General features: G+C 35.9%; 1 protein-coding gene across 9 annotated transcripts in view; it reads left to right on the top strand.

Annotated features, from left to right (window-relative positions):
* LOC128076841 (sodium channel protein type 1 subunit alpha-like) overlaps nt 1–17,703 on the top strand; it is a 247,524-nt gene that overhangs the window by 86,793 nt on the left and 143,028 nt on the right. For 8 of the 9 annotated variants that reach the window (XM_052675068.1, XM_052675066.1, XM_052675064.1 and 5 more), the window contains 3 exons: nt 15,707–16,030; nt 16,840–16,958; nt 17,260–17,349. In XM_052675068.1, coding sequence (XP_052531028.1) covers nt 15,758–16,030; nt 16,840–16,958; nt 17,260–17,349 — 482 coding nt within the window. In that variant the 5' untranslated portion in view covers nt 15,707–15,757. The remainder of the gene's footprint in view (nt 1–15,706; nt 16,031–16,839; nt 16,959–17,259; nt 17,350–17,703) is intronic. The other variant, XM_052675074.1, reaches the window with a different exon arrangement.

Genomic DNA, 17,703 nt, shown 5'->3' with positions numbered 1-17,703 from the left:
TAGTAGGGAGTTAGGCTTATTTGCCCTAAATTCATCTGTGGGTTCCCTGGTACCAAGTGTCCGGGGGTTATACGTTTTCTTGGCCTTGAGGCCGGCAGGTGATGTTGTGCTGATCCTGCTTAGCTCCTGTGTCTTCATCTCTCTTCTAGCTGGGAGCTCTTCTTTTCAGCAAGGTCTGCAGTCAAGCAGGAAAACTCAAAAGAATTGAAATAAAGTTAGTGATTTGGAGACACACAGTATCTTCAGAATTTTAAATGGATATAGTCAAATTAACAGAGGCAGAGGAAAGCACCATCTGTTGTGTACCTGCAACCTGTATGAATGCTTTGCAACATTCTGTTGTAAAACTTCTACTTCGCTGCAAGTTTAACTGGATTTATTTTCTGATCTGCAGGATGTTTTAAATATTTTTTTCTTCCTAACTTGATAGTCAGGGTCATTATCCTGGAGCTGGTTAGATGCTTCTTGTCTTGGTTACCTTTATATATTTACAGGTCAGCTGAAGAAAGAGGAAGCAGAGAATGAGGCTCTGAAAACAGTCAGTGAGGTAATCCATATTGATGAAAATCTTGTGTAGAGTCATTGCTTAGGTATGTATGGACGTAGGAGGAATGGTGGGGAAGAAGAAACTTCATATTTAGAGTCACCTCATTTCAAGGGGCCATGTAGGTGACAGGCTTCCTTGCCAATCCATCACAGCCTGATAGGTCTTTATTTAGAGATCACACATTCAGTGCAGTCAGAAGGAACTGGTCCAGGAACATGACCATTCACTTGTTAGGAGATGGCTGCTGCACTACCATTCAAACAATGGGGGATGGAAGGGGGAAAGGAAGGAAAAGAAAGCATAAGAGCCAAGAGACAAGTGATGCACAGTGCAATTGCTCCCATCAGCCAGTGGATGCGCGGCCATCCCTGAGCAAAGGCAGCTCCCAGCATCTTGGCCAGCTCCCTCAGGTTTGTTGCTGGCTCTGTTGCCATAAGGTAAGGGATGCCCTTTCACACAGTTTGGGTCAATGTCCTGGTTGTGTCCCCTTCCAGCTGTTTGTGCACCCTCAGCCTCCTCACTGGCAAGACACCGCGATATGAAGCAATGCCCTTCACTTTGTGCAGACTGAAATGGTGCATTAGCAACACAATTCCCACTGTAAATCCAAAACAGGGCACCATACCAGCTGCTAGGAAGAAAGTTAACTCTGTCCCAAATGGAAATAGGAAACCCATTAAGGTCATTTAAGAAACAATAGGCTTCATCTTTTATACCACATTTTTAAAGAAAAATATATTCTTTAATTTAAATTTGAATTCAATATTTGTAACTCCTGTAAATTTTTTTGCATGTGTATAGCTGGTGTCATTTTTAGAAGGATTTACTCTATTTTCACAAGTTAAAAAGATTGTATTGCTTTTTATAAAAAGCTTATTCTTAAATTTCTCAGTTGTGACCCAGGACTTCATTGATAACATGACCCTCAGTTTCAGCCAGGAAAAGATGTTTCAGAATTAGTGACACCTGGAAGGAACTGAAAAATACAGAATTAAGTAAAAGCAATGAGAATTGTGAACTTTGTAGATCTTTATATTTTTAAAAACTTAAATCAATTTTATTTCTTTCAAGTGATGTATGAATATACAAGTCATTTTTTTGTTTTGTAAGATAGCTATTGTGTAGGTGTCATCTAAAGCTTTGATGGTGTAGATACTCATAGTTGATACTTAATGATGTTTCAGAGATGATATTTAAAGATATTGTGTAGCAGTTTCTGCAGCTTAAAAAAGATTGTTTTGATAATCAGATGAATTGAATGAAAGTCCATTTGTCCGGCGCACAAAATAACCATGATCACTTATTTTGTAATTCTTTCCTGCACTCTCCTTCCACCTCCCGATCCCTGGAGGCATGTTTTATTTTCATCTTGTGTCGCTGTCCTTTCGCTGAATCCAAGCATAATTCTGTCCTTCCATGCAGTGGTAATGTACTTCATCGATGATGAAATAGAATAAAGGAGTGACTTCTAGAGGTTTTGCTGCACGAAGCAGATGCTGTATTTGTGACAATATGTGATCACTAGCAAAGTATATGTGTTGTTTTGTTACTAATCCACCATGTTGCTTTTCTATTTAGGCATAAGAGTTGGGTAAGGAGTTACAAAAATGAGTGGCTCTTGTTTTCAGCTGTGGGAAGTTCATTTAACTTTCATTAAAATCTTCAGATGCCCCCTTTTTTGAGAAGCTCTGTCTATAATCAGAACAGAGTGCCGAAATTACCCCGACTTTGTGCTTTTCATCCTTTTTACTGCTTTTCTACCCTGATGTGAGTGAGATCTTTTTGATGCACTTTCTGCAGTGTAACACTTTACATACTTATTCTGGATTTCTTTAGTTGGACGTAGGGCCAGATGGGCCAGTGGCCCTAAGACATGAATTACTGGCTAATAATTGTGAGACGCAATCCTCCCACTTTTGGAGGAATGGGTCAAATGACTATCTTGTCCTTTGTAAGTAATTTAAGAGATGTAGATGTGTTTACTGGCAAGTGAGGATTGTGTGCTTTTAAGTGCCTTCTGGAGGCAGATGAACGTTTAATTATAGGGATTGAAAAATGTAATTGATTTTCTAAGAGTGATACTTAGCATTGTTTGGGGTGGCTTTTTATGCCTTTCCTTCTAGTTTCTTCTGTAGTGTGATTTTTCTGTAGTATGATTTTCCCCAAAATTATAACGTTCTGTTCATACTGATTCTTTACTTATACTTTTAGAATGCCGAGAATGAATTTGAAGATATTTGGAAGCTTTTTTTTTTTCCTTCAGGTTCATAGTCATGTTATTTTGCTAAGCTCTAACATATACACACCTAAAAGATTCAAGAAAGCAAGGGGAAGAGAATGCAGGCACAGACTAATAGCCTATTCCCTTCTCCTGATGAGTACTTCATTAAATTATTTATTCCTACTGTATGACTGAGGAGGAAGGAACATGGAAGATTTTGCAAATGGGTGTAATTCCACAGTGCTTATAAAGCACAGCGGATCTGGTGGTCTGGTCTGAAATGGCTGCTTTCTTTTAGTCTGAAAAAAAGGGCAGTGAGTTACACTAAAAACAAATATCAAAAACCAAACAAAAAATGAAGCCCTGTTCTCTGTATTGTTTGTTTATTTTTTAATAATTGTATTTAATGAATGTCTTACAGTTCAGCTCTGATTATATTGTGGTTGTGCAATATAACAGCTGCTTTCTGCCAGTTTTCAGCAAATGCATAGGAACTGTTCGTTTAAAGCTGTTACCTCGCTCTGTGTTGTTGCACAGTCATCTGCTGTGAGTTACTGCCGACCTCGTCAGATTTTTGCTTTATTTTTCCATTGAAGACTGTGATGAATGCCTTGACCTAGCTAGTCTTACTTTTCTTTTGGTGGTTCACATTGCCAAATTATGGCTTTCATCAGTTTATTTAAAATCTTCTATGAATAAATGATTCTCAGAATGATGCTAAGTGCCTACGTGTGCGTGTGTAGAAGGGCTGTGAACCTTTAGGTTCAAGTCAGGGAAAATTGGTGATTCCAAGCAAATAGGTTTTGTGATTTCTGAATAAGTATGATTGACAGACACATTTTCTGTGGCTTTTCTCTTCCAGCAAATGGCACACTCTGATAATGCAGTGCAAATTAGGTGAATTTTTTGATATGCATCTAATGCAATGATTGCAAATATTTTTTTTTTTTTTCCAGAAATTATCAAGTTTCAGGTCAGTAAAACAATCAACTTTTTCTCCTTAGTTTCAGTCATTTAATTACAAGGTGAAGCACATTTGGGAAAATATGGATATTTTCATAAGAATATGAAGTGAAAAAAAATTATTTTTTTTTTATTTTGTCAGTGACCGGAAGAGTGAATTGCACAGGAACACTGCATTTATCATTGCCTGCAGCTTTTAATGAAATAGCTCATAGAAATAATCCTTTTATCATTACCCATCAAGAATCTTTTATGGCTGCTGAAAGTTTAGTTTCCCTTTGCCTGCAGAAGGAACATCCTTTAATTTAGACTTTGAACCGTACAAGTTGGCTGTAAAATAGAATTCCCTGGTTTGCTGATAGAAGCTAATGCTTCATTAATAACTATAAGTATTTCAGTATTTATCAACCTCTCAGTGCAGTATATGTCTTCTATTACTGCCTCTAGTTCATGCTTTAGTTGACAGTTGGTATCAGTCATTGATCCTTGGCTTTGAAGCCCTTGATTTAAATGTGGAGAACGAAATGTTTTTAGCGACAGGCAAATAACTGTAAAATTAAATTACTAAATTACTTTCTCATATTTGCATTTCCTTTTTCATCCAACAGATTCTGTTGTTTCATTTAGAGAATACTGCCATATCTATTTTTATTCATCCTTTCCCCTGCAGGCTCTGGGGTACCATAACTTTGGGGTATGGTTTTAAAATAACTTAAACTTGTTTTGTGTTGGCTGTAATTGTTGCTTTTATAGGGACTGGAAGAGAGGAATAGTTTTTCCAAAGGAAGTAAATAAGAAAAGTAAATTAAAACATTTGACTTGTTTCCAGCTTCAAAGCCTTCAGTTGTGTAAGATTTGTATGGTTTTCTGTAGTGGCAGAAGGTTTACTGTTATATGCCTGCCAGATGGATGCATTTTCAGATAAACTTCAATGTCAGTCTGTCCAACACTAAGAACTCAGGTTAAATAGAAATCATTTGGAAAGGGGGTTGAGTAATGACATCCTTCAGAAAATTCAAGCTCCAGAATCTTGGCCTCTCTTCTGTGGTTTCCCATCATGGTGCTAAGTCGTCTAGCTTGTTTTTTTCATTCCTTCTCATGCTGTCCCATTCACTGGTATGTATACAGTGAACTTTGCCAATATGTTTGACAGCTGCATCCCCTGCAGCATCGCAGCGCTGCATTTTCGTTGTTTAATTGCATAATTGGCATTGAACTCTCATCTCAATTTTACATTCTTAATCTGCTTGAGAGGGTTTTTAATGGATGTCATGAGTAAATACTTTTTTCTGATTCTAACAAAAGTTCAATAATATACTGGAGGTGCTAAATTCTTTTTAAATGAGAATGTCTTTCCAAAAAAAATACATCTCTACTATGATGTCTGTTGATGATATTATCCTTTTTCAGGGCATTTGCATGAAGATGTATAAGCACTGGTTAAAATGGGTTTGTGAATTTTGCCTCTGTATCATTTCAATCCAAGCCAGGTTTTACCAATCACCTCCAGCCTGTATTGATTTTCAGAACAGCAGCTGAGGCTCTAGAAAATTAGACAGGCACAAAAAGTAGACTCAGATTACACTAATGAGCCCATTAAGGGAGGGACAGGGAGCCTGTCTGGCCAGAATGAAGAACTGAAATGTCTGGTTGCACTGCTTGCTGTATTTCTTTTGCAGCCTATAGCCAGTTTTTAGCACTTATACTGGGGGAAGGGGAGACAAGGGGTTTGGTGAGAAGGAGGGAGGAAGGCAAAGAAGTAATGCTTCCTCTCACACACCCCTTTGTCTTAAAAAAAGAAAAAAAGGCTTATTCTTTCCTTGTATTTAAGGGAGAAAACCTGAAGTGGTTTGTGTTGCCGGATGTAAAGCTTCTAACGTGGCAAGGTGTGCAGACCTCAAACAGGTTTCACAAAGCACACTTTCTTTATGTAATCTTTTATATACATCGCTTCATTTCTGCTGTCTCTAATCCTTTTGCAGAACATCTTATTTTAGTACATGGGAAATCAAAGTGCAACAAAATTGATTTTAAAATCGTCTTTAAAATGCCTAGTAAAAATTCCATAACTGGTATTGCAGTGTAACGAGTAACAGTAAATGAACTTCATGATTGCTTTACAGTCTCAGTAGTTTTGACTAAATGGAAAATTGTCTCTTGTAATATAGGTAGAAAAATTTGCTTTGCTCCCGTGGTTTAAAGGAAACAAATACATTTTGAGATTGCTGGTGGATTAAAAGCCGTTATCTATATGTCTATGTAAATTTAAAGAGTAGGATTCAATTGTTCATGTCCATTTAAAATAGAGTAAACAATAGACATGGGGTTAGCAACATGTTATCAACTTGTATCTTGTTAGATTTTGTTATATTTTCTCTCCCTTTTGAATTTTTCTAGAGGATTTTCCTAATTAAAAGAAAGTCTTCCCTTTTTTAAACCTTGACTTGGTGTGTCTTAAAGAATACATTCTTTTTTAGTTCCTAATTCTTCATTCTTGCTGTTTAGGAGGGGAACTTTCAGCTGCAGTTACGTAAGAGCTGCAGTGGTTAAATATCATTTATTGCTGCTGTTTTGCATGGGTGTCTCATGTCAGTGATGGACCAACGCTTGAACTGAAATGTGGGAAGGAATTTGAGAACAGAGCAGCAAAAGGTACAGAACGTGTTCTAGAATGCCATCTGGTTCAACACAACTTGGAGAGCTGGTGAGGCACATAGTGCTGAATGCAAGTAAGGAGTTAGGTTGCAAGTAAGGTTGGCTTGTGATGGATTGATGATTTAATGAGGCACCTCGGGACATCCCGAGAAGATACTGTGGAGAATAAGGAGGAGCAACCTGAAGCAGACCCCATGAGCTTACAGGTTTCTGAGTGTAAGACATGTAAGGAGGTTAACCTCATTCTGAGCTGGAGTGTAGACTATCTCACTTCCAGAGGGGCCTCTCAACCTAGTTTCTTTCTGACTTCTCTAAAGGTATTTTGCATAACTGATTATAAATACAATACCAAGGATTTATCAGAAGCAGGCATATCTTTTTGTGTAGCTGCAGCTGAAATTGTCTTCTACTTCAAACAACTCATTTTCACACAGTTGGTGGTAACTCGGAGAAATACTTTCTGTGTTTTTGAAACCCTCGTGGTTGGTGTTGATACAGTCATTCCGTGGGACTTCAACACATTGATTTTAATCCTATAGAAGTAAGACATTCAAGATCATTTTATTTTTAATTTGGTTTAAATCAGGAAAGTTATTGGAATGGTGATACAGATAGTTTGAGCCATGTAATGGTCTAAAGTCTAATATGCAGGAAACGCTATGCTTTTATGCTCTGAAATGAATCACTCAGAGGTGTCTCTGAGCTGTTTGAGCATTGTGTACAAGGTTTGAGTGATTTCTGTGGAGTATTCTGTTAGCTTGGCATTTGGATTTCTGTTGCTTTCTTTGTAAGACTTAAGCTGGTGAAAAATCCCACACATGTGGATGCATGCGCTTTCTCTGCTGTGCATAGTGCTTATGTACTCTGAAATATGTGCATGTAATTTATTACCACCTGAACAAAAACTGTGTAGGTGTTCTCATCTGTTGTTGAAGCCATCTTTATTAGAAAGTATATTAGAAAGAATATTGACAGAATATGTTTTAATGGATCAGCAATGGGTCCACTCTGGAAATGTCAGCTCTGAGCTATAAAAAGTTGAAGGAGACTTTACCTTCTTTACCTCCCAGGTCTAAATGCTGTAACTTGCAGCAAAAACAATCTGTTGGATGTGGAGGTTCCCCACAATGAACAGAAGGCTCAGCCTTCTACAATTTTCCGAAATAGCTCCTTTAATGAAACAAATAATTTGTGTGGCATTTTAGTTCTGTTCAAAGCTTGTCTCTTTTTGTGTAATGTGTTTTTATCAAACGATTGATAAGAACATCCAGCAGCAAGTTTAGATTGTCTTCCAGAGTCACAGGCTGTAGATCTGTGGATGTTTGTACCAGGATAGTAGATTTTAGCAATGTGAGGAGCATGTGTCTTTTATAAACAGATGCAAGAAGAGCTGTCTTCTTTAATTAACTCTGTGGACCCCAATGACCTGGCATTGATTAATGGAAAAAGGTTTGGTTATAAAAAGACGAAGCAATTAGCATTCTTTTTATAACAAGGAAACAGCAGTTGGTCAACAAAATAGGCGTTGTTTATTGTAACAGTCTTGCCGTACAGTAGTTAACCCAATATATAATAAATATTAACTCAAAATGCCCTTTTGTTTCCAGAGTCAATGCAGATAGTTGAGATCAGTTCACTTGCTTTCATTCTTTGCTGCATGTTTGTGCTGTGGCCTGACTTCTTCTAGATCTAACTTTTGCTGAGTTCTTTTTTCTCAGGGCAGACTCTTGTAGAAGGACAATTAACTGCTTGCTTGTTTGCATATAGATATGAAGTTCCAGGTACTGAAGGCAAAAAAAGCCTTTTGTATTGCTGAAGGAAAACAAAATGTGAGTAATTTTGAGAAAGGCCTATTTTAGGGGACATCAAGTCTTTTGGTGAAAAGCCATACATGATCATAAGATTTGACGTTTCATGTATCATTGCTTTTTGCTAAAAGACCAGAGAATTCATAACTGTATGAATGTATAGCAATTTTATATGCTAGAAGAACTGTGCATTCCTTTCTCAAAGCTTTTTAAAATAATAGTTGTAATTCTTTTTGATACAACTCACTAGAATCAAAGCTCTTAATGAAATGGAGATCTCAGAACTTTCCTGGTTTTACTCACATTTTACTGAAAGGCTGACCAATGCCAAAACGTTTCTGATGTTCAGCTTCTTTCCATACAGTTTTGGGGAGAGCCTCTGACTTGGCGCCTTTATTCACAGCCCTGAGTTTTGGGAGATTTCATTTCAAATTTGTCCTGTAAAGTAGTCCTAGATACAGGACTAGTAGAGTAGCTGTTTTTTCTTAGGTTTTATTTTCACAAAATAAAAGTGACCAAACTTTTCTGACAACACTGCAGTTTGCACAGAGATTTAAAAAATATTTTGGATTTTGTACTCAGGATGAATGTACTAAATGCGGCGTGGCTACAGTTTTGCCAGACTTCTAGCAGGTGAATATAAGCAGTAAGCAAACGGTATGAAGTGTCCACCTTATTTTGCAGAAACGTTTGTATTTTATACATGCAAAAAACCATCTTTATTGAACACATCCTTCTCCAGGTTCCTAATATGCAATGTTAAAAAATCCTATCCTTGTTTTATGTACAATTGTAATGCAGAGCAAATTCACTTCTTGTAAATGTTGTCATTTTTCTATTAGTTCAGAAAAATTATGGTACTTATTCTTTTGACAATGTAACTTCTAAGTATCACTTGTAGATACATGTTTGCTCATAGTAACAAAGACTACTTAGGAGACTGTAACCTCTTTAAACATAGCTGAGGTGGTGGTCTTTTGTTTTTTGTTGGTTTTTTTTTTAGATCTCTTTCAAGTATTTCTGGAAGTTGTGAGTTGATAAAACTAATTTAACATTAGTCATGTAACATAATGTGGTAACATAATCATGTACCATAATGCTTATTCTGCTGTGCTAGAAAGCAGAGCAGCTGAGCACCTTCCAATAAGTGGTCCATTCTGCAAGGAGTACCTGCATAGCCAGGTTTTGCTATTATATTAAAAGCTTCAATTTTCATACATGCTGAATCAAATAGGAATTCCTGCTTTAAGAACTTGTACTGTATTATGAGTGTTTAGTTGGCTGTAAACAAGCATTAGACAGATACTAAGGGAGCGCGTGAACTTGAAAGAAACATTTTCCAGTGTTCAATAGAGTAGTTTCTGGATTTCTCTGTACATGTATGTGAGTACACATATAAGCTCTCATTGTTTGGATCTGAGTCCTACTCAGGACCACACAGATTTTTTGATATCTCTTTTGAAAAGAAAAATAGTAAAGCTCATGTTTTACTTACTGCTTTGTCTCTATCATGAAATGATTCTAGGCAGTCTTCTAACTCTTCGTGCAGGATGTTTCATTGACATCACTTGCTTTGCAACTTTTATATACTGATGGATTGCATAACTCATGAGTACCAGACCAATGGAAGACAAAACAGCATGATACAGAGTTCTTTGAGCACAAGAGTAGGTGATGATGTCATGACTGTGACCTGTAAGGATTTTGTAAATGTCTGGGTTTCTTACAGGCAGAACACTTGAAAGAAGTTTGCCTATTCTTCACATTTTGTTTTCAGGCTACGTGCTTTTCTTTTTCTGCTGGCATTCATTTGGTGCAGGTGAAATAGGATGCAGATTGCTTCTGAAAATTTAATCTACAAGTACTGTACTTCCTAATTTTCTGAGTGCATTGTTTATTGACTTCTTGGAATCACTCTTAGCAAATCTGATGCAAGAGAAATCTAAGTGTGCAAAGCAACTTGCAGTGCTGTCACGGCCATTTGTCTTCTGCTTGTTTGCTGACTGTGTATCTTTTGAGCACTTGTTCTGGAAGTTAGACCAGAGCAAGTAGTTCTGAAAACCTTCCTTTCTATTGGAGGTGTTCCTGTTTTAAGCATGTTTTTATTTCTTCCTTTAAATTTGAATGCCTAAAAAAACCCAACACATTTCTTTTTAAACATCCTACTAAATCAGCCTTTTTCATCTGAAACTTTCCAAGAATAAAAGTTATCTTTCATTATTCTAAGGAACATCTGTTGATGCAAAGACTTGTAGGATTTAAATGATTTCTGGATTAAATACATTTTGGGTTACAATTGGGGGAATCTGGCAGTTGTATTCTGACGAGACCTTATAGCTATTTAGAATCTGAGTAGTGTGTTCAGTTTTGTAACTGGAAACAATTATTTTATAAGAAGTGCTCAGTGTGAAGAACATAAATGAATCCTGCATAGTGGTTGCCTCTCCTTCCTACTCTCTTTCAGCTGACGAACATGGAAAACTAACCACTGAGCAAGCACCATGATTATTTGAAAATAAATATAGAAGGGTATTGCTTCATAGCTCCATCTCCAAGCAGCTACTCTGAAATTATACAGTGTCCATGGAGATATTGAATTTATCTTTTTATTTTAAATAGATCTTAAAACAAGGAGTTAGATGCATGTTCATTTACATCCACAGATTGAAATTGTATTTAAAACTTTGACGATTGTCTTTATTGAGAATTTAAACAGAAAATTGATTAAAAATGACAAAGGTAAAGTTTGTAATGTAAATGTCTTGATGTCTTTGTTCTCAGAAAAGAAAAGTCTTTGGGGGCAAAGGTCACTCAGCATCCTTTATGTGGTTTCCAATGCAAAACACTGATAAAGTCCCATTATACCGGTTTATGGACTGGTATACAGATAATTCATAAACACAACAGCAAGCTGAAGAGAACTGAGGATAAAAAGAACAAACACGGTAATAAAACTTTGCAAGATAGAGCACCAGGATTTGCAAAAGCAGATCTGTCTTACAAAATAACACAGATGCAAAAGCTGTAAAAATCTGTATTTTGGAAATAAAATTACAGCAGTCATGCATGTTACTTCCAGAACTTCCCAGAAGTTCAGTCTGTCTTCAGAAGGCGTTTGTTTACAGAGTCTTTGAGATTAATCTCATGAACAAGCTGAAGGGGAAGAAACAACTTTTAAATGAAGAGCATGTTTTGTTTAATACGAGTTGTCCAAGTCAGTCTTACTGTGGTGTCACTATAATCTTCTAGAAGAACAAAGGATGAAATGTGCAAAAGGTTTAATTTATTCAGTCTGAGAACTATTAATAATTCAGAAATGTTTCAGTTCTTGATGGTTAGGGTCATAAATGGATGAATAGTGTATGTACTATTAGTGTCTGCACAGGAAATTCTTTGAGAAGGAAGAATACTAGATTTTTAATTGCTGATTAGAGCTGATGCTTTCTAGATTAAACCATTTTCCTAATAAATTTCTGGGTTTGTATTATAGCCAGCTTCTTGTTTTGCTGACAGAGAACGATACTGAAGATTTAAAATAGATTTTAAAACAGTTTTCTTTCTTTAGCAACTGTGACAGTCTCAAGTCTGCATTATGGTGTACAAAAATATAGTAGTTAATAATGTAAATTACAGTTTACACAGTTGGTCAACCTGGAAACAACCACATTCTTTCATGTACGCAGATGCACAAAACAAAGAGCCTAACAAAGAACATGTATGTAGGTTTGCTGATGACTCATCAAGTTTGATCGTTTGCCAAATTGAATTTCAGTGTACATCATCACCAGACTATCATGGTAGCAGCTTCTTATTTTTAATTAATTTTCTTTTTTTTCCCTTAATTTACTTATGAGATTTACGTGGTTCTTGAGAGTTAGTAATTTAGCCAGCCGTCTTTAGTATGCTTTTTTTTGTTTGTTTTAACTTAAGTAGCACTGTGATACGTATCAGAGTAATAAGCAATAAGATTCAGAGAACATTGAAAATAGTACTGTAAAAATCCATTATAGTTTTATGGAATATGGAGTGGTATGAGCAGATGTGTTGTTTTGAACTGTGGAAAAAAAAAAAAAAAAGAAGATGCTTGTCCTTTGTCTGTATGGGAAATGTATTTCCCTGATTCTGACATTTAGATGCTGTGCGGTTTGCATGCAAGTTTGAATGTTATCTTTATAGGTGTTAAACATTTTTAGATGCCTACTGAAAACAATCTATTCATGCTTCTCTTTTAGTCCAGTGAGTTTGGACTCAAAATTTCAAACTTCAGAATGTAAAATAACATGGGACTAGGCTTAAATTTAACTTGATGAGGAATATATTACAGGAGAAGAGTAATAAGTGCAGGTACTGTCTCTAAAATAACATAAATGTAACCAGATGCTTTTTTCTTATATGTATTAAACTTGTGTTTCCAAAGATTATTTTTTTTCTCATTCAATCGTATTCCTTTAGAAATACGTTGTTAGCATTTCTACAGTGATGTCATTGGATAGTTCCTCAACCTGAGACATTTCTGCTAGTGCTAGACAGACAGTAATATGCAGCAGTTGTCTTTAATACTTCATTTGTATTATGCTTTTTCTATCCTGTGTGCTGAGAGTACTTCCAGTCAGGTTTACATGCACAATAGAATCATGCTATATTAGGAGCATATTCATTAATGGTAAGCTGAAAAAACTTTTTTTTTTTCCCCACTTAGTGGCTTTTTTTTTTTTTTTCCTTGGTGGAGAGTGGAGGTTTGAGTAGGGAAAAGCTGGTTTTCTTTTTCTTCTTTTTCTTCTTTCCTTTTTGTTTTATTTTGTTTCTTTTTCCCCAGAACTCAAATTCTTTCTTCTTTTTCTGATTTCATTTACTACCTCTTTGTGGGTAGAGTAATACCGTAGCCATCAAGATTGCAGAAAAAATAACAGAACATTTAAATCATGAAATCAATCCATGATCAAGAAAATAGGGCCACTGAACTGTAACTCCAGATGTGTTTAACATGGGTGAGGGTGTTTTTTCCAAGCCTGGGTTGTGATTAGACTGCTAGGACAAATCACTAATAGAAAAGTTTGCTGTCATATGTTAGAAAATACCCTTCTTTATGTTAGAACTGGGATGTGCTTCAGTCTTTGGCTTTAGTGTCATTAGAGAGAAATGCTGGAGTTTGTGTTAACCATGAGGATACTGCTTAAGCACTGCTGAATGAACCACTGGAATATCAGTATGCAAGAATCATAGAATGGTCTGGGTTGAAAAGGATCACAATGATCTTCTAGTTTCAACCTCCCTGCCACAGGCAGGGTTGCCAGCCACTAGAGCAGGCTGCCCAGAGCCACATCCAGCCTTCCTTCCAGAAGAAGGAGTGGTTTTCGGTCTGACAATGTCAGTAACAAGTCAGAAAAACTGCCATAAGGCTACACTGATATTTGATAAAACAAGCAGTCTTGAACTTTTAGTTTTACACATTATAGGCTTCTAAAGAGTAAATTTAGCCTAAATACATAGACAAAGATACGTTAGTGACATTTTTTCTGCACAAATTCAATAAAAGCTAGCTTCTGTGGTCATACTCGACCTTCTAGCCTGCATTCATAACATTTAATAGAAATACCTTTTTAAGGGATTGTTATAAGAATACATCCAAATAGCTGGCTGGATGTTATGGTAGATAACCTGCTTTACTTTACAAGTTTCTCCTCTTCTTAAATATTTCTTTCTTCCTGTTTGGTTTTTGAAGAGAATCATCATAGCATAAAGTTGCATAAATATTTCTTGACCAACTAAGGATGCCCCTTCGTTTTTCAGGCACAGCAGACTGGTGTATAAAAAGTATTAACTGTAGTTTTCACCTCTCAATGTAGAAAAAGTAAACAACAAGTGTTGTATTAATATAGGAAGTTCCATATAGGAAGTTTTAAATCAATAAATAACAGAGGTATTAAAAAAAAAAAAAAAAAAAAAAAAGGAACTAAATGTATCATATAACAATAGCATTACTTCTAGTTCTTAAGTAAGAATGGGGATTATGGAGAAGGGTCCTGGTATCCCTCCTGTGAGAGAGATCTTGACTTTTTCACTGGTGCATAGGAGGATATTCTCTGGGTACTTGAAGCCACAGACATCATCCAGCTTCTGAAGAAAAAGTTCCATCTGATATACAGCTAGTTTCAATCAAAAGATTGCAAGGCAGGTCTTCGCTTGTGTGCATGCTAGGATTTGGGAAGGTTTCACTGGGGGATTTGGGAAGGTTTCACTGGAGGAGGTCAAACAGCAGTCAAAGACCTTCTGTTTGAGAATGGTGAATCTTTTGCCCCTCATCAGCAGAGGGGCATGCAGGAGCAGGTGGATGTCTCCCATAGGAACATTATGTGGAGAGCCTGCTGTTATGAGCTTACCCATCTCCTTATTCCCCCACTCATTTTGTTCTCCACCTCATCAAAAGGGAGCAGCTGGCTGATCACCTGGTAGTCAGCAAAGATCAACCCACTGCAATTTCTTAATTTTGTTGAACTGTTGACAAAGACTACAGCAGTGATGAATGTCACCAAGGGGGACTTGATTCCATTTTGTTTCTGTTTAGAAAATCAGTTCATCCTGAAGTAATTGCACTCATGGGTATTAATGTGCTCACTGTAGAAAATAGGAAGCTAGTAAAAAGTAATCTATTGAAAATGTATTGTTTCTTGTAATTTAATAAGTGTATTATTTTAGGGTTTTTTTTTTTTTTTTTTTTTAAATCTATTTAGCCTAAGAGAGAGCACTGTGACTTTCTATAGTCTTTTTTTTTTTTTTTTTTTTCCTAAATCTAAAACCCTTCATCCTTAGTACTTTCTTAATTAAGGAGCATAGCACTACTGAAGTTAATGCTGAAAATCAAGAAGATGCAAGTCAAGAAACCTGTGGAGGGAAGAACTAAACCTCAGTCCAGTTGCTTTCTGCTTGTGCACATGGCTTTAATATAATATACATTTATGTATATCGGTCTAATAAAGCAGTAGTTTAGCAAGTATGATGTAAACCACCAGATGGAGTAGTGTTTCCATGAGAAATTCAGAGTATAGCAAGGATGTGTTTTGTTTTTCGTAACATATATTGCAAGTGCAATTACAGAGATAATAGTTTTTTTTATAAATCTGCGTGTTGGAACTGGTAACTGCTCTCTTCAATGCTTGCATGTTAAAGAGCACCTTTCTTAGCTTTTCACAATGAGGTGTGGTTTAGTTTTCACGTTGAGGCTGGGGCAAGTGAGAATGTTTTTTTCCTTTTTTAATGATATTTGTGTTAACCTGAGATGACAGATAAGTTGTACGCAAATGTGATGATTTCTTCTCCTTTTGTACTTTTTTTTTATATCCTAAATTTTATCTATTTGCCATGTTGTTCCTTTACAAAAGCTACAGTAGCTAATTTTCTATTATGCTTGTACAGCATTTTAGGAATAGAAAAGAGGCAGGTGACAATTATGCCTGAAAACTTACATTTGGTGATTTTCTTTCTTTTGTTTGTTTTTCCCTCACACTCTTCTAGGATCTTCTTGCACAAGAGCCTAAAAGTATTTAAAGTTTACAGAATGAAAAGATGGCACAGGCAATGCTCGTACCACCAGGATCTGACTGCTTCTTCTATTTCACCAAAGAGTCTCTTGCAGCTATTGAAAAACGTATTGCTGATGAAAAGTCTAATCGTGATAAAGATGAGCACAAAGATGATGGTGGTCATGAAGAAGCTCAGCCCACGCCAAATAATGACTTGGAGGCAGGAAAGACGCTGCCATTTATTTATGGTGATATTCCTCCAGAAATGGTATCTGAGCCCCTGGAGGATTTGGATCCATATTATATCAATAAAAAAGTAAGCATTTATTAATATTCTATTTAGACTACACCTATTGAACTATTAAATGGTAAATACTGTTTTTTGAGGTAGTTGGGAGTCCTAGGGAAAGTGCTGTTTGTAGGTTGGTTGGTTGTTTTTTGGAAACACAATTGTGTTTTATGAACACAATTAGATGTATTTTAATCTCTTGAAATCTGATGCAGTGCTGATGCATTTGAAAACAACTTCTCTGTCTGGTTATTCTATTCCTGGGGTTTCAAAGCAGTATATTCAGTACTGAGATGTAGCTGAGGAGACTAATTTATATTTTTGTAAAAAGCAACTCAGTTAATGCAATATTTTTCTAGTATAGAAAACAGAAAGTTTCAGTGTTAAACCGGCTTATTAGCAGATATTTGCCTTTTGGGAGAACAATAATAAAATATAGGTCAACTTAAGTTTCCATTAGAGAGCAGTTTGATTGTTTTCTAGTCCAAATAAAAAATGGTTGAGTTAATGGTACTAGAAGTATTTTGCAGACAAAATAGGCAGTAAAGCCTTTAAAAGCCCAGGATATATAATCTCGGAAGCAGTTTTATAGGTGCTGAAGTGATTAAACAGCTGCGGTTAAGTGTCCAAAAATGGTTAACTATGTGCTGTGTTTTGCACTGCCAGGTTGATTTGAAGTGCATGTAATAGAGTTGGATGCATTTTTAATGTTTTAAAAGGATGATATTTTGGTTGTATTTTTCACTTATTTACATTTCCTGGAAAATATTGAAATGCAGAATTTTGTGTCCCTAATTTCCTATTTTTCTCTCCCCTCCCCCTCTTTCTTTTTAAAGACATTTATAGTATTGAATAAAGGGAAGACAATCTTCAGGTTCAGTGCCACATCTGCCTTGTACCTTTTATCTCCTTTCAATGTTATTAGAAGAGTAGCTATTAAGATTTTAGTTCATTCATATCCTTTTCAATTTTTTTTAATTGCTGATCTTTTGAAATATTTTGTAATTCTCATTGTAGTATTTTAATGTGTTCCTGCCTTTAGTTCTTTGTCTCAGAATGAAGCAGAGCAAGCTTATAGAAATGGTGGTATAGCAATCATTAATATGAAACATCTTTGCATTACATATGATGTAGTTAGTGATACTAAACTGATTTGTATCATCATGTAGGTTGTCAGTGTTCTGTAGCCTGGTCAATTCCATGTGTTCTGTGTGATGCAAATTGTTGTATGTGCATGTTCCTTAACTACAGTCAACGTTGTTCAGCATGCTCATTATGCTCACGATTTTGACAAACTGTGTATTCATGACATGGAGAAAACTTCCAGAATGGACAAAGAATGTAGAGTAAGTTAAATAATCTAATTATTATTAAGTGGTGTTAAAATGGAGAGATAAATCAGGAGCTAAGCCACTGCTTAGCTTTAAATACTGTTATATATGAAATATAATATATATATATATATATATATATACTATTAAATATATAATACTATATATTAAATTGGTTCTTGCGTGTAGTTTGGTTTGAGCTACAACTTAAACCACTGCAGACTTGTAAGGTATAGGGAGAGAGGTTGTGACAGTGTTAACTTTTTCCCTAAAAACTTTGGTTTAGTACTGCCGTTCAAAATGTTTTTACTTTAACGTTTTTATGTACTCTCCATCTTCAGCTTTTTCATAAGCATTTTTATTAAAAGT

Source organism: Tympanuchus pallidicinctus, unplaced genomic scaffold (genome assembly GCF_026119805.1).
Source record: "Tympanuchus pallidicinctus isolate F22 unplaced genomic scaffold, pur_lepc_1.0 scaffold15, whole genome shotgun sequence".
Classification (NCBI taxonomy): domain Eukaryota; kingdom Metazoa; phylum Chordata; class Aves; order Galliformes; family Phasianidae; genus Tympanuchus; species Tympanuchus pallidicinctus.
Note: the sequence above shows the minus strand (reverse complement) of the source record. Positions and strands in the feature narration are given on the sequence as shown.